The 26,223-nt window shown below is 48.2% G+C and overlaps 1 protein-coding gene across 8 annotated transcripts in view; it reads right to left on the bottom strand.

Annotated features, from left to right (window-relative positions):
• The window catches only part of pcm1 (pericentriolar material 1), a 263,929-nt gene that overhangs the window by 193,811 nt on the left and 43,895 nt on the right, over positions 1-26,223 (bottom strand). For all 8 annotated transcript variants that reach the window (XM_038791084.1, XM_038791089.1, XM_038791083.1 and 5 more), the window contains 4 exons: positions 13,985-14,162; positions 5,820-5,929; positions 4,574-4,784; positions 827-1,031 (listed from right to left, as the gene is read on the bottom strand). In XM_038791084.1, the coding sequence (XP_038647012.1) occupies positions 827-1,031; positions 4,574-4,784; positions 5,820-5,929; positions 13,985-14,162 (704 nt within the window). The remainder of the gene's footprint in view (positions 1-826; positions 1,032-4,573; positions 4,785-5,819; positions 5,930-13,984; positions 14,163-26,223) is intronic.

Here is a 26,223-nt window from a genome sequence, read left to right on the forward strand (position 1 = left end):
CTGTAAATTCTATGATTCTGTCTTCTTGGTTAATTCATTATCCATTCTCGTGAAAATTCGCTCACCTCTGCTCCTGTATATACAGAAAGACATGGTGTGCAAAAACCCAGAGTGCCGAGAATGCAGCAGCCCTGCCATCGTAATTTGTATTACTACCTTTCCCACCCAACAGCTGGGCAAATTAAGATGCTGGCCATGTGGAAAAATCAGTGGGGAAAGCTGCAGCCAAGAAGAGTTTGTGACAGCCTTCAGCAACTGGAAAATATTGGCTGATGGTCAGGGTGGGAAATAGCTCAACTGGCAATGAGGGGGGTGGGTGCGCGTGTGTGTGCACACATGTGTGGATATGAAACATAGGTGCTCCTGCCAGCCAACAAGCAGTGCTATAAAAAGCGGCTTCTGCCTCTGATTAGTTGTTGGGTACCCAAACCGAAACTCAGTGTTACATTTAAATGGTTACCAAAATACATATAACAAAAATCGTCCACTTGCCCAGAGTCGGTTACTTTTGTGCTCACAAGCATGCCATTGTTAAAACACAAATGAGATATGTTTGCGGCAATTTGGGTTTTGCAAATTTGATCGCAGTACACGAGTGTTAAAATCCACCCCCACTTATCCTTGGATTTGTTAAAAGTAAAATTGGAGGTACAGAGAATGGAATGTATATGAGAATCATGTTCTAAGTTAGAAGATTCAACAACTCTTAATGAATAAAAGATACCATGACCACCTCTGTGAATAGTGTGCTTTAACCACACATAATGGGTGCATGGCTATACTGAAGTATGCACGGATTTTAACTGAATTTAGTTTTGAATCTTACCTTAATTTCTTCCTAGGATTAGCATTAGCATTATCTTCTGTATCATTCTCATGCTGTGAAGGTGCAGAATCCAAAATACATGCTGAAGAGGCCAAGCTGCTGGGTTCCCTGTTGATTGCAGCATCGGCTTCTGTTGGTGGAGCAACCGAACTTCTTTGATCACTCTTGTGAGATGAGCAAGATGCACCAGGGGCACTGGAGGAAACTGGAAAAGACACCCAAAATGTAGACTCGTCACTACCTTATTCAGCAGCTCTGTCCATACATGAATATACTACCTTTACCATAAAGATGCCATTATATATCACTAACTATAACTTCAATGAATAAAATGTAAATATTTGGTAAATGTGCATTATCTTTTCATCTACATCACCTTATATAACAATTTATATAGTGCCTTGAATGTGGAAAAAATATCAGATATATAAAAATTGGATGCTGAGGAAATATTGGATGAAGTAAACAAAAACCTTGGCAGGAGATTTCAAGAAACTATTCTGATATTACATGAAGGAATTAAAAGGCTATCAGGCCAATACCATGGGGGATAAGTGGATAGTTGTTTTGAAAAGGCAGAAGTAGAATTCATCAAAGGTTCAACTTCACTATTCGGTCATTCAATGGATACTAAGGGACAAACAGGTGGAGCATTGCAGAGGTTTCGGGAGAGAATTCTCCTTGGAGTCTACTGGCTGGGCAATCACCAACAGTTGGGTGAAGAGAAGGGGAGTTCAAAGAACAATGAAACAAGCAGAGACCAGGGCATGATGGGGTTCAAGAAAGTAGAAATAGGAAGAATTTAGGGAGCTTAGGGCCAGGGTATCCAATGAGGACAGTGGGCACATTGGTGTTACGAGAATTGGACCTCAAGTCTAATGTGATGTATGCAACAGTTTCAACTCCATACTCAATCACCACAGTACAGCCAGCCAATCTAATTAATTTGATCCATGTATGAACAATCAGAATGGTTTCAGCACAGAAGGAATACATTCCACCTGTGAAGTCCTCTCCTAAGCAATTCAGCAAATCCTTCTATTCATCCCTCGGCTTGCAATACTTTTCCCCTTTTGGATATTAAATCAATTCCTTTTTGAAAGTCACAACTAAATCTGTTTCTACCACACTCATGATTCCAAATCCTAACGACTTACTGCGCAAAAATGTTTTTGCTCAGGCCACCTTTGCTTCTTTTGCCAACTACCTTAAATCTGTGCCATCTGGTTCTTGTCAAGTAAACAGCTTTCCTATATCTACTCTGCTGGATACCGCATGATTCTGAACGCTATCAATTCTCCTCTGGAGCTGGCCAGCCAACATACGCCCTCCCTTCTCCCGGTGGTCATAGACTGCTCCCCTCACTCTTCTCAACGGGCACAACGCTTTCCTTGTCAGCTTGTCAAACTTCGCCTGAGCTCCTTCCTTTTGGCCAAGAGGGACGGATCCGCGCATCTCCACTATTCATTTTTGGCGCTCCTCTCTCTCCTCCTTGTCCACCTTAGCCTTGAAGAAAATTACACCCCCCCCCCCCCCCCCCCCGGTCCCCTCACTATTGCCTTCAGAGCCTCTGAAACCCACTAGTGCGAAACTTCTTATGCAATTAAACCCCACATATTCCTCGATCACCTTCCCGATCTTATTACAAAAACTCCGATCCCCTAACAACCCCACGGCCATTCTCCACCCCGGCCTCTGGGCCATCCCGTTCTCCAGAACCACATCCACCCAATACAGTGCATGGTCCGAAATCAATATCGCCGAATACGCCGACATTTTGACCCCGGCCATTAACGCCTTCCCCATCATGAAAAAGTCTATTCTTAGTACACTTTATGTACTGGGAAGAAAAACTAATACTCCCATTCCCGCGGGTCCAGGAACCTCCATGGGTCCACTCCTCCCATCTCTCTCACGAGTCCAGCCAGCACCTTCGCCCCCACTGACTGGGCCAGCGAGCGTGGCCGAGACCTGTCCACCTTCAGCTCTTGCCACCATATTCTAAACTCCTCCCCCCACTATTAACTCCTGGGTATCCAATTCCAGAATGGCACCCAGCACCCTCTTCACATATCCCGCATTGTCCCAGTTGGGGACATATAAGCTCACCAGTGCCACCACTACCCTGGTCTAACGCCCTGGTCACAATCAGATACCTGCCCCCTGGTCCGCCACCTTCTCCATCTGAAACCTCACCCTCTTTCTTGCCCACCAATCCGGCTACAAACCCTCCCCCTCCCTCCTCAGTTGGGATTTCTGCAGCATCACCACATCGGCTTTAAGCTCTTTAAATGCACAAACACCCTTGACTTCTTCACTTTTCTCCACAATCGCCTTACGTTCCACATTACCATTCTGACTAGGGGCCTCCCACTCCCTCAAACCCAGACCCCCAAATGTTCCCCCCACAATACAAAACAAATAAACACCCTGAAACAAGAGGTATTACTGTGCAAACAATTAACCGCCCCTCCCCTCAGTGTGAAGCCAAACCCCAATCCCATGTCTCATTTCAACCCAAGTCCTTCGACCACAACCGGCTCCGCTGCTTCCACCGCCTCAAAGTAGAAGTCTCTCGAGTTATGGGTCACCCTCATCTTCCCCAGGTAGACCACACCAAACCTCACACAGTTGCTCAAGTGTGCTGCCTTCACCCGATCAAAGACCACCCCTGCCTTCTCGCCAGCTCCATAGTTAAGTCCTGGTACATACGAATATCAGCTCCTTCCCACTTCACCTCACGCCTTTGCTTTCCCAACTCAGGACCTTCTCCTTAACATGGAACTTGTGGAAACAAATCAGGACCGCCCTTGGGGGCTCGTTTGCCTTCCGCTTGGGCCTATGCAACCGATGAGCCCTGTCCAGCTCATACCGGGAGGGTTCTTACCCCTCCCCCAACAACTTCACCAACATCTTCACAAAGTACTCCATCCCGGCAGGCAAGCCCACTATTCTTAAATTATGCCGCCTCGACCTATTCTCCAGATCCTCCACCTTGGCTCGGAATCCTTTCTTGCCCTCCACCACCTTCCATAGCTCCTCACCCATCGAGGTGAACTGGTCACTGTGCTGCAAAACAGCTTCACCCAGCCCCTTCAACTTCTCTGCTTGCTCCCCCTATCTCAGCCGACATCTTCAACACCGTCGCCCTCATCGGGGCCCTCATCGGGGCCATCACCTCCTCCACCAGCTCCTTTATCACTACCATCATCTCCTTTTGCGACACTTCCATGTACCTGGTGATTTGCCTCTCAAAATCTCCAGCCATCACCATGGTCAGAGTCTTCACTATGAATGGCGCGGCCCCACCCAGGAATCTAGCCTCCGCCATCTTTCATGCTGCCGGGCTGACCCGTTCACTCAACGGCGAACTTTCGCTCGCCTCTTCTTCCCAGTGGCTTTTTCTGGGTCTTAGACATTCCCCACCTTCCTTATGTCTTCCTGCAACAGATTATTCAAAAGCTGCCCCTGGAATTGGACATTAAGCACCAAAAACAATGGCCTCAAAGAGGAACTACCCAACGTGCGAGTTCCAACTACATGCCGCCACTGGAAGTTCCAGTTCACCATAGCTTTCTTGCTTTTGTATTCTATACCTCTCTATTTATCAAGCCCAGGATCCGGAATGCCAATCCCAATATTTACAAGTTCAACAACTCCAGGCAAACATTTCTAATGGCATTTCAATATCATAATTAGTCAAACTTTGATTTATCACATTGTCTAAGTGGTAATCTTGGCACTTACTCGAACTGTTGTTAACATGCTGGTCTCGGAGTGTATGCAGCTCATCAAGTAGTTTATCCATTCTCTCCTTCTTGCCTTGCAAAACTTTTAACTTATTAACCAGCTGGACTTTTTGTTCTGACAAATGTTCTGAAGTTGAAGAACCTCTACTCCTCGAAACCTCTTGTGTCAGTGACAGACTTTCTGCTTGTCTCCTGTTGTCAGGGACTGACTGCAATTGTAAGAGTACATATATTGGGCACAGCATCGACAACAGATGATTAATTCAACCAAAACCAACTGTAGATGTTTGTAAAGATTTTAGAAAGTTAATTCTACAGAGCAGGATATGAAGCTTAAAATGGGTGGCATGGTAGCACAGTGGTAAGCACTGTTGCTTCACAGCAGGGTCCCAGGTTCGAATTCCCGGATTGGGTCACTGTCTGTGCGGAATCTGCACATCTCCCCGTGTCTGCATGGGTTTCCTCCGGGTGCTCCGGTTTCCTCCCACAAGTCTCAAAAGACGTGCTTCTTAGGTAATTTGGACATTCTGAATTCTCCCTGTGTACCCGAACAGGCTCTGGAGTGTGGCGACTAGGGGATTTTCACAGTAACTTCATTGCAGTGTTAATGTACTTTTGTGACACTAATAAAGATGATGACATTTTACAGATTCCCGCATCTTTTGGAATACTCACTATAAAGATATTCAGGTTGAGTTTTGAAACATAACTCATTACCAGGGAGCACTAGCGTAATTCCCTGGAGCAGCAAGAGGGTTTCCTTGTAGCCACAGTGCCGCTAAGTTCTCAATTTCAGCCAATGCTAGATGAGGACAAAGGAATGAATGAAGAGAAGGGGGAAAGGGATGGGTCCGAGGATGGAGGCACATGATGGGACAGCCCGAAGGGGGGTGGAGCGTCCAATAAAAATGGCACATCACTTCCCACCAACATCCACCTTCTTTCCCTTCCTGATCCCTCCATGGCATCACCACCCTTCCATCCTTGACTTCCCACTAATCCTCTTATTTTCTGGACTATCGCTCTTCCTCTGTTCAGTTTTGTAACTTGTTCTGCCCCGTACTGCTCATCTACTTGCTCCTCATCCCTCTCCACCACATCCATCTTCCAGTCTCCTTCCTCCTCACAGCAAACCTCTCCTCTCCAATTTGATTTGATTAAGTGAATACAGGATAAAGCAGACTGCAACTATAAAAAAAAGTCTAATCTTTTTGGCAATGACAATTCTTTGTGAGATTCTATACCTGGGAGTTCTGGAGCTGGTTGTGGAATCGCTGGATCAAATCATTTAGTTCTTCATTTAGTTCAGATGTTATACTTAGTCCCGAAACACTACCAGTTGTCTCAGTTACAACTATTAAGGATGAGAAAAAAAAATATTTTTGTAACCAAAATATCTTTTAAGAGTTTTGCAATGATGTTTGTACCACATACAATAAAACCTTGTCCTAATTTAAATGGATTTTCAGTATATGACACTAACTGCTATTCAACATAAAATGCAGTGAACAACCTGCACTTTTCATAGAACTGTTGCAGGGCAGGAGGCAATTCAGCCCAAGTCGGCACTGGTTCCCCAAATGGGCATTTCACCTAGTGCCATTCTCCTGTCTTCTCCCCATAATCCGACAGATGGTTTCTTTGCAAATAATCATCTACGTCCCACTTGAATGCCTCCACCTCACTGTCGGGCAGTACATTGTGGACCCGAACCACTCACTGTACGAGGAGTTTTTTCTCATATGACATTTGCTTCTTTTGCCAATTACATATATGCCTTCTTGTTTTTTTTATCCATTGATGAGTTGGGACAGTTTCTCCCTGTCTACTCAATCCCTTCTCTTATTCAAGCTTTTGATTCAGACATGTGAAAAAGGTATGTTGGCAAGACATGTTATTTTATTTGAAAAAGTGAAAACGGAATGGCTAAAGACACAAGCTTAGAATTTGTTGTTAAAAATGTAGTTTTGACTTCTGGTGGCAACATGTAGAAGGCTGCACACTAGGTAGCTCCTGCCAGGGCACTTGCTTTTTTGGTCCTTTTTGCCCGGATCCCGAAGAATTTTGGGTGACCAAACTCAGCCCATCGAAACGTTTAGTGAGCCTGTCGAGTAAAGAATATCGAAAATCTCAACAAAAAACAAAAAGGCTGGTGGAAAGAAAGTTATAAGTGGAAATCCTTCGACGGATTTGGGGAGTCCGTATGGCTCACAAGCAGGGAAGATGTCAATACAACTCCAGTGGGTGCAGTTGTTCCAATTATGGTGGATATACCGACGGGGGTTATGGAGTTTGAGGTGCAGTTCGAGAGGCACTTGGAGAAACAAGGGCAGGTGATGATAGGAACCCTCAAAAAGTGTATTGAGGCGGTGCTTGGTCTGATTTGACATAAGATGGAGAAAACCTCGGTGCCTGTGAAAAGGAACACAGAGAGGTGTTTGAAGGGAGTGGAAAAGTTTTGTCAAGGCAGCGGTCAAATCGCCGGAGGTTGAGATCGCATTGGTGGGGTAGAGAAACAGATCCGGAGGGCAAAAGTGGATGATCTGGAGAACAGATCAAAGGGACAAAACCTCAGAATCAGGGGTTGGCGGAGGATGGAGGGCCCAAATCCCACTGAGTATTTTTCTCAGATGTTCAGGAAGCTGGTGGGGGGTGGGTGATGGGCAGATGTCTCTTTCAGAATTGGATGGGGCCCACCGAACTCTCCGACAGAAGCCTCGGGCGAATGAGCCACCACAGATAATGACTGTACGATTCCATAGCTTCAGAGAAAAAGAGAGGGTCCTGAAGTGGACGAAAGAGAATTGAGATTAGCGGTGGGAAGAGAGCACCATCTGGATATATCAAGGCATGTGAGTGGAGCTGGCAAAGAAGTGAGTGGCTTTTATTAAGGCGAAGGCAGCGCTATACCGGAGTGGAGAGAGGTTTGGGGTGGTGTACCCAGCAAGACTGCAGGTTACCTATGGGCCGAAAGACCACTATTTCAACACATCAGAGGAAGTGGAGGCCTATGGTAAAGAACACGGCCTTGGATTGATTCTGTGGGGACTGCTATGGTTGTTGATGGGATGGGTTTGTTTGGGATTTATTTTATACTGTATATGTTGGAAGGGGGCCCCAGTGGGTAGGGGGTAGTCATTTTGGTAATAGTAATGGAAATACAAGGGGGGGGGGGGGGGGGGGGGGGGGGGCGCTATTTGGCTGACACTAAAATGTTGCCTTTTTTGGAAGGTCTTGAATTTCCTGTGGTGGGTTTGCACCATTTGGTCCGGGGGAAGTCATTGTAGCTATAGGGCAGATGCAAACAGGCAAGGCCTCAGGGCCACATGAGTTTCAGGTGGAATTTTGTAAGAGGTTTGCTGGCAGTTGGTTCCGTTGCTGGTGGACATGTTTCAGAATTCTCTAATACGGGCTCCCTTCCAGCAACACCAGTGCAGGCATCAATCTCGCTTCTGTTCAAAAAAAGATAAGGATCCTGTGGAATGTGGGTTGTAGAGTCCCATTTTGTTGCTGAATGCGAAGGCCAAGTAAGAAGTCTTACAACACCAGGTTAAAGTCCGACAGGTTTATTTGGAATCACTAGCTTTCAGAGCACAGCTCCTTCAGGTTAATGAAGAGGTAGGTTACACAATCACAGCATATAAAGACAAAGCCAATAATGCAGGATGATACTTTGAATGAGAGTCTTTGCAGGCAATCAAGACTTTACAGGTCCAGATGGTGCGACTGGAGAGAGAGATAATCACAGATTAAAGAGGTGTTAATTGTCTCAAACCAGGACAGTTGGTAGGATTGCGCAAGCCCAGGTCAGATGGTGGGGGTTAAATGTCGTTAAATGTAGTGAGGCATGAATCCAAGGTCCTGGTTGAGGCCATACTTATGTGTGTGAAACTTGGCTATCAGTTTCTGCTCAGCAATTCTACGTTGTCGTGCGTCCTGAAGGCCGCCTTGGAGAACGCTTACCCGAAGATCAGAGGTTGAATGCCCTTGACTGCTGAAGTGTTCCCTGACTGGAAGGGAACATTCCTGCCTGGTGATTAACACGCGATGTCCGTTCATCCGTCGTCACAGCGCCTGCATGGTCTCGCCAATGTACCATGCCTCAGGACATTCTTTCCTGCAGCGTACAAGGTAGACACCATTGGCCAAGCCACACAAGTATGTACCGTGTACCTGGTGGGTGACGATCTCACGCATAATGGTGATATCCATGCCGATGATCTGGCAGGTCTTGCAGAGGTTTGGATGGCAGGGTTGTGTGGCGTCGTCGCTGCTCTTCTCCTGAAGGCTGGGTAGTTTTCTGCAAACAATAGTCTATTTGGGGTTGCGCGGTGGTTTGAAGGCAAGTAGTAGGGGTGTGGGGATGGCCTTGGCAAGATTTTCCTCTTCATCGATGACGTGTTGAAGGCTGTGAAGATGTCGCAGTTTCTCCACTCCGGGGAAGTACTGAACGATGAAGGATACTATGTCGGTTGTGTCCCTGTTTGTCATAATATTATTAATAATAATAAGTTACTGTCACAACTAGGCTTCAATGAAGTTAATGTGAAAAGCCCCGAGTCGCCACATTCCATCGCCTGTTCGGGGAGGCCGGTACGGGTATTGGACCCGCGCTGCTGGCCTTGTTCTGCATTACAAGCCAGCTGTTTAGCCCACTGTACTAAACCAGCCCCGAATAATAATCATTTATTGTTGCAAGTAGGCTTCAATGGAGTTCCTGTGAAATGCCCCTAGTCACCACATTCCGGCGCCTGTTGGGGGAGGCCGGTAAAGGAATTGAACCCGCGTTGCTAGTCTTGTTCTGCATTACATGCCAGATGTTTAGTCCACTGTGCTAAACCAGTCTTCTGAGGAGGTCGGTGGGGTTTTTGATGTGGCGCGTTGGAACTGTTGATCGATGAGTCGAGTGCCATATCCTGTTATTAAGAGGGCATCTTTCAGCGTCTGTAGATGTCCGTTACATTCCTCCGCGTCTGAGCAGATCCTGTGTATACAGAGGGCTTGTCCATCGGGGATGGCTTCGTTAATGTGTTTCGGGTGGAAACAGGAGAAGTGGAGCATCATGAAGTTATTTGTGGGCTTGCGGTAAAGCAAAGTGATGAGGTGACCGTCTTGATGAAGATGAGTGTGTCCAAGAATGCAACCGATTCTGAAGAGTAGTCCATTGTGAGTCTGATGGTGGGATGGAACTTATTGATGCAATCGAGTAGTCGTTTCAGTGATTCTTCACCGCGGGTCCAAAGGCAAAAAACGTCATCTATGTATCTGGTGTATAGCGTCGACTGACGGTGCTGGAATTGGCTCCAGTGCTGGCGATGCGATTAGAGCCTCATCTCGCTGGGATGATAGATAAAGATCAGACAGGATTTGTTAAGGGCCGCAGCTGTCATCGAACGGTGACTGTTAAATGTAGTCTCTCCCCACCTGCCGGGCCGGGTCCAGAGGTGGTTGTGTCTTTGAATGCCGAGAAAGCATTGATAGGATGGAGTGGAAGTACCCGTTAACATTTTGGAGAGGTTTGGTCTTGGACCAAAGTTTGTTTCGTTGATATATTGACTGTATAAGCTGTGGAACGCCCCGTCAGTCAGCTACTGCACGTACCAACACTTTGAGCAGAGTACTTTCAGTTGGTTCAGGGAAGGAGACAAGGGGTATCCGATGTCTCACATCCAATAGGGATTGCCGATTGTGCCCCTGGCTATGGCTTTGAGGGTTTTGAGAAAGTGAAAGCGAATAGTTTTGGGGGTGTGGGAGGCGCCTGTAGGTATGTGTGTGTGTCGTGAGTGTGTGTGTGCACGTGTGCGTGAGGGGCACATGAGATTGGGGGTTGTGCATGCGGAACATAGGGTATCCCAATACGCCAACACAGTACTGCTTTATGTGACAGACCCAGTCCCCACTACGGGTAAGGCTTTGGGATACAAGTCGAATCAATGAAAAAAAAGTGAACATTTTCCGGTGGACCCCACAGGGAGGGGAGCCAACCCAGGGTGCTTCTCTTTTGCCTTGCCAGAACACGTTATTTGGGTGTCAAGTGACCCATGACTGTGCCCAGCTCCATAAACTGAATTACGCTAATCGGGCGAGTATGGTAAAGTCTGATCTGCAAAGGTGGTATAACGTTCCCCCGTCATTGGAGGGCAGGGTCCAGTCCATCAAAATGAATATTCTTCCACGGTTTTTGTTTTTTTTCCCCCCCCCCCCCAAGGTCTTCCTCCACAATTATTTTTTGGGAGAGTTCATAAATTGATAGCAGCTTTTATATGGGCGGGTAAGATTCTGAGAATTCACAGGACAGTTTTACAGAGAGACAGACAGACAATCGGTGGGCTGGCATTGCCTAATTCTCGGTTTTATTATTGGGCAGCCAACATGGAAAAGTTGCTGGAATGGTGTCGTCACCCATGGGCTGCTTTAGTGCAGGTTGAGGTGAGGTGATGCAAGGGGTCTGGGTTGGGTGCACTGGTGACTGCTTCGCTCCAGTTTTCACCAGCAAATTATTTGATGAGTCTGGTGGTCGTGTCCACCTTCAGGATATGGGGACAGTTCAGGCAACATTTAAGCTCAGGTCTCTGTCGAAGTTGGCCCCTATTTGTATTAACCACCTGCTTGAGCCAACAAAGCTAGAGGCCTTTTTTGGGGGATGGGGAAGGAAAGTGCTGGAAAGATTAGGGGACTTGTTTCTGGAAGGGGTAGCCAGCTTGGAGAAATTGACGGTGAAATACAAGCTTGTGGGCCTGAATTCTTGTCCCTGTCGATTGCCTGAAATAAGGTTTGGAGGGCGAGCTCGGACCCATAGTAGATGGCAAGATGTGGAATGAGGCCCTTTGCAGGGTGAACGACACATCCTCGTGTTCTAGGCTGGGCTTGATCAGCTCAGTGTTTAGGGCACACCTGACCACAGTGAAGGGAAATGTTTGTTTTCCAGAGGTGGATGATAGGTGTGAGCAGTGTTCCAGGGACCCAGCCAATCACATGCACATGTTCTGGTCCTGTGCCAAACTGGTGATTTTTTGGGTCTTCCTCTTTAGAATCTAATGGGCGAATTGGAGCCCTATCCTCTAGTTGCCATATTTGGGGTGTCGGAATTGCCCTGGGTGCAGACAGAGGATATGCAGATGTTCCTGCCTTCGCTTCATTGATTGCCTGGAGGCATTTTCTGCTGAGGTGGAGATCCCAACCCAAGTCCAGTGCCTCGGCATGGTTCGGGGGCCTAATGGAGTTTCTGTACCCGGAGAAAGGGACACCGTCAGGTGATTGGTCAAGAGATTCTACTGGAGGTGGCAGCCTTTCAATGCCTATTTTAAGGAATTAATCGCCATAAGTTGCGGGGAGGAGATGGGTACGGGGGCTATGTGTTGTGTGGGTTTATATTCTTTTTAGTATTTTTTCCTGAAATTTTGTATTTGTGGAGTTCTAAAAACTTAAAACATTTTTTGGGATATTTGTTCAATTTGAAAAACTTTCAAAAAATGTAGTAAGTTATATAGCTGAGTACCACGGTCTGAAGTCGTTGCAACAAGTATTGTATTATTCCTCTGCTCAAGAGCAGCCATGAGTATTTGATTGACCAGAAAAGGCACAAGACCTAATTACTGTAAAAAGGGATATTTTGAGGTCATCTGAGTTTGCAGAAGTGATGCCTCAAAGCAAAATCTCATGTTTGTGTGTGAAGTATTAGATTGACTAATGTATTTGGAATTTCAAATGAAACACTGATCGCTCCAATTTGAAAGTTTTTTGGGAATATTGCATTTTCAGTCATCAGGATCTGGAGAAAACAATGAAAACATGCAGCAGATACAGCTTACTGCAAGTAAACTTGACAATGTTCTGGGTGAAAAGAATAATTTAGCTGGACAAGTTACGATATTTAACTGGAACTATATGCTCTTGTAGACACCATTCAAATTTCACTCAATTATGTTAAGTCATTTTTTTCTTTATACTTTCCCCAGAGATCGTACAGTTGGGGTGGCACTGATGCAAGATTGAGGAAACCTCAATGGATTGTAAAGATTTTTCCTCTCATTTATGTGTCTTGTGTGAGGCATGAAGGCGATACACAATACAATTGAAGAGGATCCAACATTCAGGGTACCCATAATATCTGTGCCTTGCACTTCCAAAACAATTATGTCAGAAATCACATGTTTCAAGGTGCCAATGCAATGTGAAGTTGCAGGCAAATTGCTTTCTTTTTCAAGTAGTTGTCAGAAACAATCAAATCACAACAATCATGACACATATGACAAGAATCCCAGCATTCACATATTTTAAAATCAGAATGGCAAAATGAATACCTAACAAATTGCCTAACTCCTTTTTGGTTGGTGTGCTATATTCTACCCTGGATTCAGTACTGTTATAAAATCTGAGGTGTTAACTCCATCCTGTAACAGCTTAAGAAATAGGCTACTCTGCCTTGCAAGCCTACTCTATCATTCAATATGACAGCTGATCTCATTCCTAAATCCGACTTTCTTACACTATTCCCATATCCCTCAATTCCCAACTAGCCAAAAATTTACTAGCCTTTGTCTTAAATACATCGACAACTGAGCAATCACAGCTCTCTGGGGCACAGAATACCAAAGGTTCACTATCCTCCAAGTGAAGACATTTCTCTTCGCCTCAATAGCCAACTCCCTATTTGAGACTATGATGCCTAATTCTGTACTCCCCAGCCAGGGGAAATATCCTTCAAGCATCCACCCCATCAATTCCCATAAAAATACCCCCAGCCCCTCCATGTCAGGAATAGGTCAAATTTGTTGCAGCCCATTGATTTCCAGTTTCCTTGTTACAATCAATTCTTCACCATCATTGCACTGAGACAGAAGTTGCAGGGGTAGAGTTGACTCAGATAAAGATCATGATATCAGGAAAATTGTGACTAACTCAGTGACCACAATCTAACAAAACAGCAGCAAAATATCCTGATACCTACCTGAATTTTACTTGTTCCATCAACTGATTATAAACTTAGCACACCAGAAGATGACAAAATGTTATTTGATATGTAATAGTTTGAGCCAAAGCAACAATGGAATGAAACCATAAAGTCCTCTTTCCCATCACAACAGAAGCTCAATATATCCTCTTTAAAGGAACAGCTTCTCTCTCTAATTTGTTTATTTACATGCCAGGGAACCATTTGAATCAAACAAATGTGGGAGTGCATCCAGCAATAGCCCCATATAATAATGCAAAATCCAATACATCATGCAGATTAGGAAGTATCTCTATCAGGAAAAAGCAAAGGCTGAAATCATTGATTCACACTCATCCCTTCATTAAAAAATGTCCTTTCTCTTTTACTCCAACACGCTCACAAACACGTCAAATAAAACTTTTCACCACAGAATGAGTATTCATTCTATTGTATACTAATAGTTATATTGTGTACCAGATTCATCCATTCCAACTATAGTCTGCTCTGCTTTGTGCTGCAGTGCCAGAAGTGCTGCCTGTCTTCCTTGAAGTGTCCTCAACTGTTCTTGCTGTTCCAACATTCTTTTTAAAAGTTCATGTTGCTTTTTCAAATTTTCCAATTCTTCTTTTGCATTCCGATGTTGATCATCCTCCTGAAAATAGCATGACAATGAATGATGACATTAATACACTAAAGTTAAGCTAAGACATCCAAAACATTCATTAGCCAATGATCCATTTTATTTGACAACATGCAAGTCACAATGACAAATTTAGTCAGGTTAAACTACTATCGAACACAACAGCATATCAGAATGTAGCTCTGTACAGATTCTTCTGACTTATAATTACATAACGCATATACACGTACACGAGAAGCAGGGGTAACAAGGACAAAGCACACCCAACATCAACCTTGGAAGGGGCAAGTGGCAGAAACGCTGCCACATCACATATCAATTTAAATGAGGCATATGATATAAACTAATTTTTAAAAATTAATCAATGGGATGTGGGTGTCATTGATTAGGACAGCATTTATCACCCATCTCTAATTGCCCTCAAGGTCATAGAATCATAGAATTTACAGTACAGAAGGAGACCATTCGGCTCATCGAGTCTGCACCAGCCCTTGGAAAGAGCAACCTACCCAAGCCCACACCTCCACCATATCCCCGTAACCCCACCTAACCTTCTTGGACACAAAGGGCAATTTATCATGGCCAATCCATGTTACCTGCACGTCTTTGGACTGTGGGAGGAAACCAGAGCACCCGGAGGAAACCCACGCAGACATGGGGAGAACGTGCAGACTCCGCACAGACAGTGACCCAAGCCGGGAATCGATCCCGGAACCCTGGAGCCGTGAAGCAACTATGCTAACCACTGTGCTACCATGCTGCCCACCGAGAAGATGATGGTGAGCTGCCTTCCTGAACTACTGTGGTTGCTTCCATTATCTTTTTCTTCAACAGGGCGCAACCTGCATCTGTTATTTGTAGCCCAAGATAACAGCATGAAAAGTCGAGGGACAATGGCTCCGAATTTGTCTACTATTCCTAGTTCGTGCCACCTTGGCTGACATTTTGTTGAAATGGGAAATATGCCACCATGTAAAACTTAATAATGCAACTTAAAATCTGTCACCAAATAAAAACCTTGTGATTTACATACATTAAGTTTGCTTTCAATTTAAGATGATCAACCAGGTTTGTCAGCAAAAGTAAAGCCACTATTTAAAGGAGACAGGGAACTCTTGACCAGTTGAGCAAAAATCTGTCGTCAAGAAATTACTGGAGTAGGCTGACTGAACACCTTGAAAATTTGCGGCTGATCAGTTGGACAACATGGATTTGTAAAGGATCGGCCATGCCTGATGAATCTCATTCAATTGATGGAGAACAGATAGGTGAGGAGAAACTGTTTCTGTTAGTTGGGGAGTCCTGAACTGAGGGCACAGTCAAAATATTAGAATTTGAGTTATCAGAAGAGAAAGTAGCAAACACTTCACAGTGTGACAGACGTTTGGCACTCTTCTCCAAGTGGGAATCAATGCAAGGTTAATTTTAAAACTTGAGATTGAAAATGTTAGGGAGGAAGATTGATAAGAGGCAATATGCAGATAAACTATATAATTTGAAATGGGTGTAGTGAGGGGAGTACACATTTATGAATCTTTTAAGATGTTAAAACAAAACTTAGATCCTTTGCTTTCTTAATTGAGATATAGAGTTTAAGAACTAAGAGGTTATGCCAAATCTTTTTGAAACACAATATTAGGACCCGAATAGCAGTAAATTGAATTCTAGGCACAATACTTCAGGATTGCAAGCCCTTTCTGAGGGCTTTGACGAGATCTACTAGGAATCTCAATCATCTACATTAGCAGAGTAATTTGGTCACCGAGTTAGGAACCAGAGTTTATATCTCTAAGCTGTCGCAGGATTTAAATGAATCTGGAATACAAAATGATCAATTGTTGCCAGATTTGTTACAGAATTGTCAATTCATTCACTCATGTCCCTTTATAAAGAAAAATATGCCACACTTGCCCATTCCGAACTACACACGTCTCCAGCAATATAACATTGGGTGACTCAACTTCCCTCTGAAATGGTCACTCACTTCTCTCAAACCCTTCCCAAAAGAAAGTTGATAGATGACAATGCACCAAACTATCACCAGACACAATAAAAGCAGATTCCTGCCTAGTCAATGCTGCTAAGTCTTCCGCACAAATATCTCTAGTCTTCTTCCAAAACTGGGAGAGCTGTCCCACAGACAAGCTAAGTCATACTCAGAATCTTACATTTCAGTCAACAACATCCCAAACTCTACCACTGCCATTCCAGTATGCCTCGTCTCACTGGCAAAGCAGGCATGCCAGGGGAGGCAGTTAGCGGAGCTATACAGTCAGGAGGGTGTAACCCCAGAAGTCCTCAAAACTGATTTCAGAATCCTGAGATCTCATGGCATCAGGTCAAACCTTGACAAGAAAACCTCCTGCTCAATGCCATCTACCTGAATTTACACATTGCACACTTTTTTTTTTAAATATCCTGCTTTACTACGCTTACCATCAAGTTAATAGTCTCTCAATTCCCCACATTATCATCCATATGCCATCTTGCCCATTCACTGTCTATATCGGAGGAGCGGCCAAAGATAAAAAATCTGAAATATTTTTTGACAAGGAATTGCATAATTCTAGAACTTCGAATGATCTGCAGTAGGGGCTTCTGGTGGCGGCCAGATGCTCCGGTTTCCTCCCACAGTCCAAAGATGTGTAGGTTAGGTGGATTGTCTATGCAATAGGGTCTTCTGGGGTGGCCATGTAGTGAGTGGTCGCACATTTGGTGGCTCCCACTCAAAGTGGACTTTGTTGGCCCTTCCCCATCCTTATGTTTTTTTTTAAAGTGCAAAAGGTGTGCCAGTGCCCAGGGAAAGTAATACTCCTCTTGTCAGATCGGTGTATGGATCAGAGGACAAGAAGTGCCACGAGAAAGAGCAGCTGAAGCAGAACAGTTTTTGCAGTGCACCACAGATTAAGGTGGCAGAGGGTAAGGGGGCAGTGCTGCCCGCCCAGTAGTCAACTGGGCATCTGGTGGAGTTTTTAAACAACAAATTCCAGCAGCAGAGAAGGAGGCCTCAGGCGACCAGGCCACGGTGGTGAAGCCGCTGAGAGCTGCAATTGAGAGTGGGGCAGAGGCTGGAGGCTCAGGGCCTGGAGATTCAGAAGGCGAAAGAGGCAGTCGGGGAGTTTGAGGAGTGGATAGCTCCATTGAAGGCAGAGCTGGTATGCTTTTGGACAGCCATAAGAAACTGAGAGAGAAATTGAAGGACCTAGAGAATCGCACCAGGAGACCAAATCTGATGATCAGGAGGTGGACCTTGGAAGGGAGTGAGCTGCAAGTCTACCAAGACCTGAGTGCGGAGTTCGTGAAGAGGAGAGCCAGGTTCAACCACGTAAAGGCTGCCCTCTTCATGAAGGGTGTGAAATTTTGGATTTTGTACCTTGCTTGCTTGTGGGTGATTCACCAGAAAAGGGAGTTTTGTTTTGACTGCCAGAGGAGGCAATGAACTTCATGAGCGACCATAGACTGGGGAGGAGTGTGAAGACACTAAACTTTGGAGTGGAGCTTTGTGTTCATGGTAGAGTGTTTGAGATGGGTATCAACGGGGAAGTGCTCCTTTTGTTCTTCTTTGTTTGCTGGTAGGTGGAGGGGTGGTGAAGTGTTGGACTGGTGGGGGATGGGGAGGTGAAAGGCCTTGGGAAGAAGTCACCATGCTAGCTGGGCAGGCTAGTTAACGCAAGTGAAGTGGGGAGTTGTCAGGGGAAAAGCATGGGGGGGGGGGGAGGAGAAGAGGAAGAGGCTGACATGGGTGTAGTTAGCGTGGCGCTTTGGGAAGGGAGAGAGGGCGGGCCTGGAAGGGTGCATGACGCAGGCCATGGGCTCACCCAAGTGGTATGGCTGATCGGGAGGGGAGGGGGCGATAAGCCCCCTGACCAGGCTGGTCACGTGGAACTTGCGAGGTTTGAATGGGCTGATTAAATGGTCGCGCATCTGAGGAGTCTGAAGGCGGACGTGGTGCTTTTACAGGAGGGGAGCATTGTGGCTGATCCATGGCGTAGATATGTGGTGGCCAATGGGAAGCCGGAAAGGGATACCAGTGGTCCTGGTAAACGTTTATGTCCCTAATTGGGATGATGTGGATTTTATGAAGCGAGTGTTGGGGAGGATTCTGGATTTGGATACACACCGGTTGATTATGGAGGGTGATTTTATATGATCCTGGACCAGAGTCTGGGCGAGTCGGGCCTGAAGCATTCGTGGTCTCTGACCACACGACGCATTGGGTGGATTTGTGGGTGGTTCAGGGGGAGGCCCAAAGGCTGCAGTGATAGTTAAGATGTGGGGGGGCTGTTGGCGGATGAGGAGTGTTGAGCGCATGAGGACTGCCATACAGGGCTATGCAGAGGTGAATGATATGGGGGAGGTCACAGTCACTACAGTGTGGGAGGCACGAAAGACTGTAGTTAGCGGGGAGTTTATTTAGAATTGGGCGCACAGGGAGAGGGTGGACCGGGAGAGAGGGCAAGACTGGTTGTTGCGATTTGGGGGGGGGGGGGGGGGGGGGGGGTAGGGGAGAAGGCGGGTAGGATGCTGGACCATCAATCAAGGAAGTGGGCAGCTGCAATGGAGATTGGTGGCGTGAGCAATGAGGGACAACGGTGGTGACAGACCCGGAAGGGTGAATGGGGTATTTGAGGCCTTTTACAGGAGGCTGCATGAGTCGGAGCCACAAATGGGGGAAGTGGAGATGAGGCAGTTCCTGGGTGGGTTGGAGTTTTCCCAAGGTGAAGGGGGAGCGGGAACAGGGACTGGAGGCCCCGATTGGGCAGCGGGAGGTGATGGAAGGCATGGGGCGATGCATGCGGGGATGGCCCTGGGACCAACAAGTTCCCAGTTGAGTTTTATAAAATGTTTGAGGTGGAGCTGGGGCCGCTGCTGGTGAGGACAGTGCAATGAGGCAAGGGAGCGGGGGGGGAGAAACTCCCCTGTTATCGCCGACTTCCACCTCCCTGATTCTAAAAAAGGATAAGGACCCACAGCTGTGTGGTTCATAACCCCGATATCAAGCTTTTGGCGAAGGTGCTTGCATCGCGGATTGAAGACTGTGTGTGGGGTGATTGGCGAGGATCAGATGTGTTTTTTGAAAGGAAGGCAGTTGTCTGCCAATGTGTGGAGATTACTTAATGTGATTATGATGCCCTCGGGAGGGGAGGGGGGGGGGGCAGCAAGTTGAGGCAGTGTGGCAATGAACGCGGAGAAGGCTTTTGGTCAGGAGGAGTGGTCATAATGAGGTGCTGGAGCGGTTCAGGTTCGGGTGCTGCCTTGGTGTCAGTGGGAACTGCGGACATACCAAGCGAGTTTGGGGTTCTTGGGGTGGGGGGGGGTGGGCGCAACATAGGCTTTTGTTGTACGCTGATGACCTATTACATAACACATACCCGTTGGACAGCATTGGAGAGAATTATGGTGATCTTCGGGGTATTCGGCTGGTTTTGGGATATAAATTGAACATGGGAAAGAGTGAGGTACTCCCGATCAATTACAGATTGCAGGAAAGGAGGTTAATGGAGTTGCCATTCAGGATGGTGGAGATGGGAGGCCAGGCCACAGCGCGAGCGAACGAGAGCAATGAAGAAGGGAGAGCAAGCGGGAGGGGCCCAGGGTAGGATGGGGGAAGAACGGGCAGAAAACCGTAGAGGCCAGGCGGGGAGAAGCGAGACAATAACCCCCGAGAGGGGGGCTACCTTACTAGCAGGAAAGCTGGCGCCGGGGGGCACGCAACAAAGCAGGGCCGCAGCGCGCCCCCAACAGGGGGGAAGGCGCCAGGCAGGGGATGGGGGGGGGGGGAAACACCAGTCAGAGCTGGGAGAGCAAATGGGGACAGGAATAGGGGAAAGAGGGGCAAATGAGGGGAATACGGGGGGAGGGAGAGATGGGGGGGGGGGGGGGGGGGCATGGCATGGCGGACATATAGTGGACAGCCATGGCAGGTGCCCCCGGGACAAGGGGAAACCCCGGAGCGCAAAGACCCGGCCGCATGGAGAGAGCAGCAATAGCGGCCATCCTGGACGGCCCCCCAACAAAGGGAAACCCAGTAGGGCAGGGGCGCGTCCACCAGATAAGTATGGTTAATCCCACAGGAGCGAGGGGGCAGAAGCCCCCCCCCCCCCCCCCCCCCCCCCCCCCCCCCCAGGATAGTCACCTGGAACGTAAAGGGACTTAACGGCCCAATGAAGAGATCCAGAGTCCTCACCCACCTCAGAAATATGAGGGCCGACATAGTCTTCCTCCAAGAGACGCACCTGAGGGAGCAGGACCAAATGCGGTTAACGAAGGGCTGGGTGGGACAAATCTACCATTCCTACTATGGGACAAGTGCCAGTGGGGTGGCGATCTTGATTGGCAAGAGGACGATGTTTAGGGCAACAAGGACGGTTACAGACCCGGGGGGGGACGGTACGCCATGGTCAGCGGGGCCCTGGGTGGGGCACCGGTGGTACTAGTCAACGTGTACGCGCCCAACTGAGACGACACGCGTTTCATCAAAAAGACCATGGCAGAAATCCCAGACATAGCGACGCATCGACTAATTATGGGGCGGGGACTTCAACTGTGTACAGGGCCCAAAGGAGGACAGATCAAACCCCAAAACGGGGAAAACCTCAAGCATGGCAAGGGAACTCAGTCACTTTATGGAGCAGATGGGAGCGGTGGACCCCTGGAGGTTCGCCCACCCGGAGGAGAAGGAATTCTCCTTCTTCTCCACAGTACACAACGTATACACCAGAATTGACATCTTTGTGGTGCGGAAGACGGTGCTTCCAGGGATAGACAAAGTGGAGTATTCCGCAATTATGATATCAGACCACGCTCCACATTACTTGGACGTGCGGCTAGAGAAGGGAAGGGCCCAGCGCCCCACATGGAGGTTGGACGGTGCCTTACTATCTGACAAGGCCTTCAGCGAAAGGATAGTGGGGGCCATAGCAGAGTACACGGAGAACAACCAAAACGGGGAGGTCTCTCCCTCCACGTTCTGGGAAGCGCTAAAGGCCATACTAAGAGGGGAAATCATCGCTTTCAAAGCACAAAGAGATAGGGAGGAAAGGGTGGCTGGGCAGCAGCTGGTCGACTCCATACTGGAGGTAGACCGTAAATACTCCGAGGCCCCGACCGTAGAGCTCCTGGCGGAGAGGAAAGAACTACAAAGGAACTTTGACCTGCTCTCCACCAGGAAAGCAGTGCACCAACTCCGCCAGGCGCGCGGGACCCTGTACGAACACAGAGACAAAGCCAGCCGCCTGTTGGCACACCAGCTGAGAAAGCAGGCAGCCACCAGAGAAATTGCACAAATCAGGGGTACCGGAGGCACGTTGGAAATGGAACCAGAAAAGATTAACAAAACCTTCATGGCCTTCTACCAAGAGCTGTACACCTCAGAGCCCCCAAGGGGAGAGTCTGGTATTAAACGGTTCCTTGATAGACTGGACATTCCAGACGTGGGGGAGGGCAGAAAACGGGGCCTGGAAGCACCACTAGCACTGGGAGAGATCATGGACAGCATTAGTTCCATGCAGACGGGGAAGGCGCCGGGACCGGACGGATTCCCAGCGGACTTCTACAAAAAATTTGCGACAGCACTGGCCCCGCACCTGCGGGAGATGTTCACAGACTCACTAGCTAGGGGCACACTGCCACCCACACTAGCACAGGCCTCAATCTCGCTGATACCCAAGAAAGACAAAGACCCAATGGAATGTGGGTCATACAGACCCATCTCACTGCTAAACGCAGAAGCCAAAATACTGGCCAAAATCCTAGCCAAAAGGCTAGAAGACTGTGTACCTGAGGTGGTCACAGAGGACCAGACGGGCTTTGTCAAAGGTAGACAGCTTACCTCGAACATCATGCGCCTGCTGAACGTGATAATGACCCCCTCTGGGGAGAGAACACAAGAGGTGATCGTCTCCCTGGACGGAGAAAAGGTCTTCGACAGAGTCGAATGGAAATACCTCATAGAGGTACTGGAGCGGTTCGGGCTTGGAACAGGGTTCACCTCTTGGGTAAAGCTCCTATACAACGCTCCCATGGCGAGCGTACAGACCAACAATACCAACTCCCAATACTTCCAACTGCACAGGGGCACCAGACAAGGATGCCCACTGTCCCCGCTGCTGTTCGCCCTAGCGATCGAACCGCTAGCAATCGCGCTCAGGGTAGCAAAATGTTGGAGGGGGATCCGAAGGGGAGGCAGAGAGCACAGAGTCTCACTCTATGCAGATGACCTGCTCCTCTACATTTCGGACCCACAGAGCAACTTGGACGGGATCATTGCGCTCCTGAAAGAGTTTGGAGCCTTCTCGGGCTACAAACACAACATGAGCAAAAGCGAAATCTTCCCAGTACACCCGCAAGTGGGGGGGGGGGGGGGGGGGGGGGCAGCACTAACGGGACTACCGTTTAAACAAGCCCGACACAAATTCCGCTACCTGGGGATCCAAATAGCCCATGACTGGAAAGGGATCCACAAATGGAACCTCACCAGTCTGACGGAGGAAGTAAAAAAAGGACCTGCAAAGATGGAACACACTCCCACTCTCCCTCGCGGGGTGAGTCCAGACAATCAAAATTAACGTACTGCCCCGGTTCCTCTTCCTGTTTAGATCCATCCCGATCTACATCCCCAAGGCCTTTTTCAAAGCGCTGGACAAACTAATCATGGCGTTCGTATGGACGGGGTATAAATGCTAGGATCTCAAAGAAGGTCCTACAAAAAACAAAATCCAGGGGGGGCTAGCCCTCCCAAACCTACAATTCTACCACTGGGCGGCAACAGCCGAGCGAGTCAGGGGATGGATACAGGAGCCAGAGGCCGAGTGGGTGCGCGCGGAGGAGGCCTCCTGCGTGGGGACCTCCCTCCGGGCCCTCACCACGGTAGCACTCCCATCCCCACCCAAAAAACACTCCAGCAGCCCGGTGGTGATGGCCACCCTCCAATCCTGGAACCAACTGCGGCAGCAATTTGGCCTGACCAAAATGTCCGAAAAAGCTCCCATCTGCAACAACCATAGGTTCACACCAGCACTGACTGACGCCACCTTCAAAAGATGGAGGCAGGACGGAGGGACACTGACAGTCAGGGACCTATACACGGACGGCAGGATCGCAACACTGGACGAACTGAGAGAGAAATTTTGGCTAGCCATGGGGAACGAGCTATGGTATCTGCAGCCCAAAAACTTCTTACGAAAGAGACATGGACGTACCCACAACCGCCACGACAGACACTACTGGAAGACCTACTGGACGCAAGTATCCTAGGTAAAGGGAACTGTAGTGACATGTACGACCGACTGACAGAAAGGGCCGACACCGTACTGGACGCAACAAGAAAGAAATGGGAGGAGGACCTGGGGATTGAGATAGGTTGGGGTCTCAGGAGCGAAGCATTGTATAGGGTCAACTCCACCTCCACGTGCGCAAGGCTCAGCCTGACGCAGCTAAATGTGGTACAGAGAGCCCATCTAACAAAAACCCGTATGAGTAGGTTCTTCCCGGAGGTGGAGGACAGATGTGAACGGTGCCAAAGATGCCCGGCCAACCACGCCCACATGTTCTGGTCTTGCCCCAGACTGGTGGAGTACTGGACAGCCTTCTTCGAGGCAATGTCCAAAGTGGTGGGAGTGAGGGTGGAGCCATGCCCGAAAGTGGCGGTCTTCGGGGTCTCGGACCAGCCAGATCTATTCCTGGGGAGGAGGGCGGACGCCCTTGCCTTTGCCTCCCTGATTGCCCGCCGTAGAACCCTGTTTGGCTGGCGGTCAGCAGCACCACCCAGAACTGCAGACTGGCTGTCCAACCTCTCGGAATCTCTCCAAATGGAGAAAATCAAATTCTCCATCCGAGGGTCGGACGACGGCTTCCACAGAACGTGGGAGCCATTCACGCAACTGTTCCGGGACCTGTTTGTGGCCAACGAACAAAAGGAAGAATAGCCAGGTAGCCAAGAATCAGGGGAACTTAGTCAAGAATCAGGGGAGGGTAGCCAAGGCATGAAAGGGAGAGGGGGACTGGGAGGGGGGCTGCTAAACCGGAAGAAAGAAAGGCGAACCACAGGAGGAAGGGGGGGGCGGAGACAGCTGAACCCGGGGAGGGAGGGGTGAACCGTGGAGGATGCGGGGGGGGGGGGGGGGACGGGGACAGGAGAGGAGAACCAGCGGGATGGGGCGGGGGGCAGGGAAACGGGAGCCGGAGGGAAGGCACAGGGTGCCAAAACGTGCACGACATCTCCAGGAGCGGGGAACAAGGAGGTTGGGGATGGAGGACGAGAGGAGCAGCGGAGGCGAGCGGGGGGCGGCGGCGAGAGCCGTCCGGGAGTCAGGTGTCGCATACTGTGGTTATCTCCCCGGCACCCAAATGTATATTTGCTCCCCCCCGGTCCCCGCCACCCCAACCCCCCTTCCCCCCACCCCAACCCCCGGCAAACAGTCGCGTACTTACGTGGTGTAAATAATTCTGCCAGATGCACAGAGCTGCCGCTGTCGAGCTGGTGCACAGTACCCCACCAGTTAGTCTATTTCATATTTTATTGTATTCTATGTTGGGGGGTGCCCTTCTCTTCTAAATATGTGTGTGTATATATATATATATATATATATATATATATATATATTATATATAGATATATGTTTCTTATTCTGTGTACATAACGGTAATTATACCTTGTTCAAAAACCCAATAAAAACATTTATTTAAAAAAATGATGGTGGAGATGAGCTTCAGATACCTTGGCAATCATGTGGCACAGAGCTGTGCACAGCTGCAGAGATTAAACTTGGTGGAAAGGATGAAGGTGGATTTTAAGAGGTGGAATGTTTTGCCATCGTCACTGGCTGGACAGGTGAAAACAGTGAAAATGACAGAGCCGCCTAGGTTTCTATTTGTATTTCAGAACGTCCCCATCTTTGTCCCCAAAGGTTTTCAGGAAATTCATTGGATTGATCTCTGGGTTGGTTTGTGGGGCGGAGAAGACCCTGTGCGGGGACAGCGGGTTTTTTGTAATGGGGTGGAGGGGGGTGCGAGTTTTGCCGGATTTGATAAATTATTGGGCTGCAAATGTCGTGAGAAAATGAGCCGTGAAGGAAAGGTCACTTGGGGGCAGGTGGAGGCAGCATTAGGTAGGGGAATGAGTTTGAGGGCTTTGTTGTTAGCGCCTTTGCGGTTCTCACCAGCCAGGTATTCCGTTAGCCCAGTGGTGGTGTCAGCTTTAAGGGTGTGGGGGCATTGTAGGCAGCACTCGGGGTTGGAGGGTATGTCTTCTGAGCGCCGACATGCGACAACCATAGGTTCGTGCCGGCAAGGCTGGATCCGTGGTTCCAGGGATGGAGACAGGTGGGAATTGAGTACTTCAGAATTTGTTCACGGGGGCAATATTGCAAGGCTGGACAAGTTGGAGGAACTGTATGAGTTTCCCAAGGGGAATAATTTTAGGAACCTGTAGGTTCACTATTTTGTGAGGAGAGAGGTGCCATCCTTCCGGGACTGCCGCATCTGGTACTGCAACGTAAGCACTTGTCGGACGACAAAATAGATGGGGAAGGTGCAGGATATTTATAAGGAATTGATGGAGAGGGAGGGCGCCCTGGTGGAGGATGTTGAGCACAAATTGGAGGAGTAGCTGGAAGAGAAAGTGGGGGCCGGGACATGGGCTGAGGTCTTGTGGAAGTTGAATGCGCCCTCGCCGTGCGCGAGGTTAAGCCTCATCCAGTTTAAAGTGGCGCATAGGGCCCACATACCAGCGGTTAGGATGAGCAATGTTTTTCAGCGGTTGGAGGATAGGTGTGGGCAGTGGGCCTGTTTCCACAAGAGTCAGACCAAAAACAGCACTTTGTTCATTTCAAGATGGATTCAAATATGTACATAGATGTTTTGAAGAAAATAACAAATAGGAGCAAGGTTGCCCGCACCCACACCATCACACCACAGCCTGTTCTTCAGATTTCAAATTTAATGAGAGTATATTTAGCTTAATATCTAATTGCCTATTGAAATACATTGTTTCACTTGATGTTGAATGAATTTAAACATCAAGAGTTCCAGCGGAACAAGGGGCTTCCAAGTCCCAGACTCTTGCTAAATTTTG

This window comes from Scyliorhinus canicula, chromosome 3 (genome assembly GCF_902713615.1).
Source record: "Scyliorhinus canicula chromosome 3, sScyCan1.1, whole genome shotgun sequence".
Taxonomy (NCBI): domain Eukaryota; kingdom Metazoa; phylum Chordata; class Chondrichthyes; order Carcharhiniformes; family Scyliorhinidae; genus Scyliorhinus; species Scyliorhinus canicula.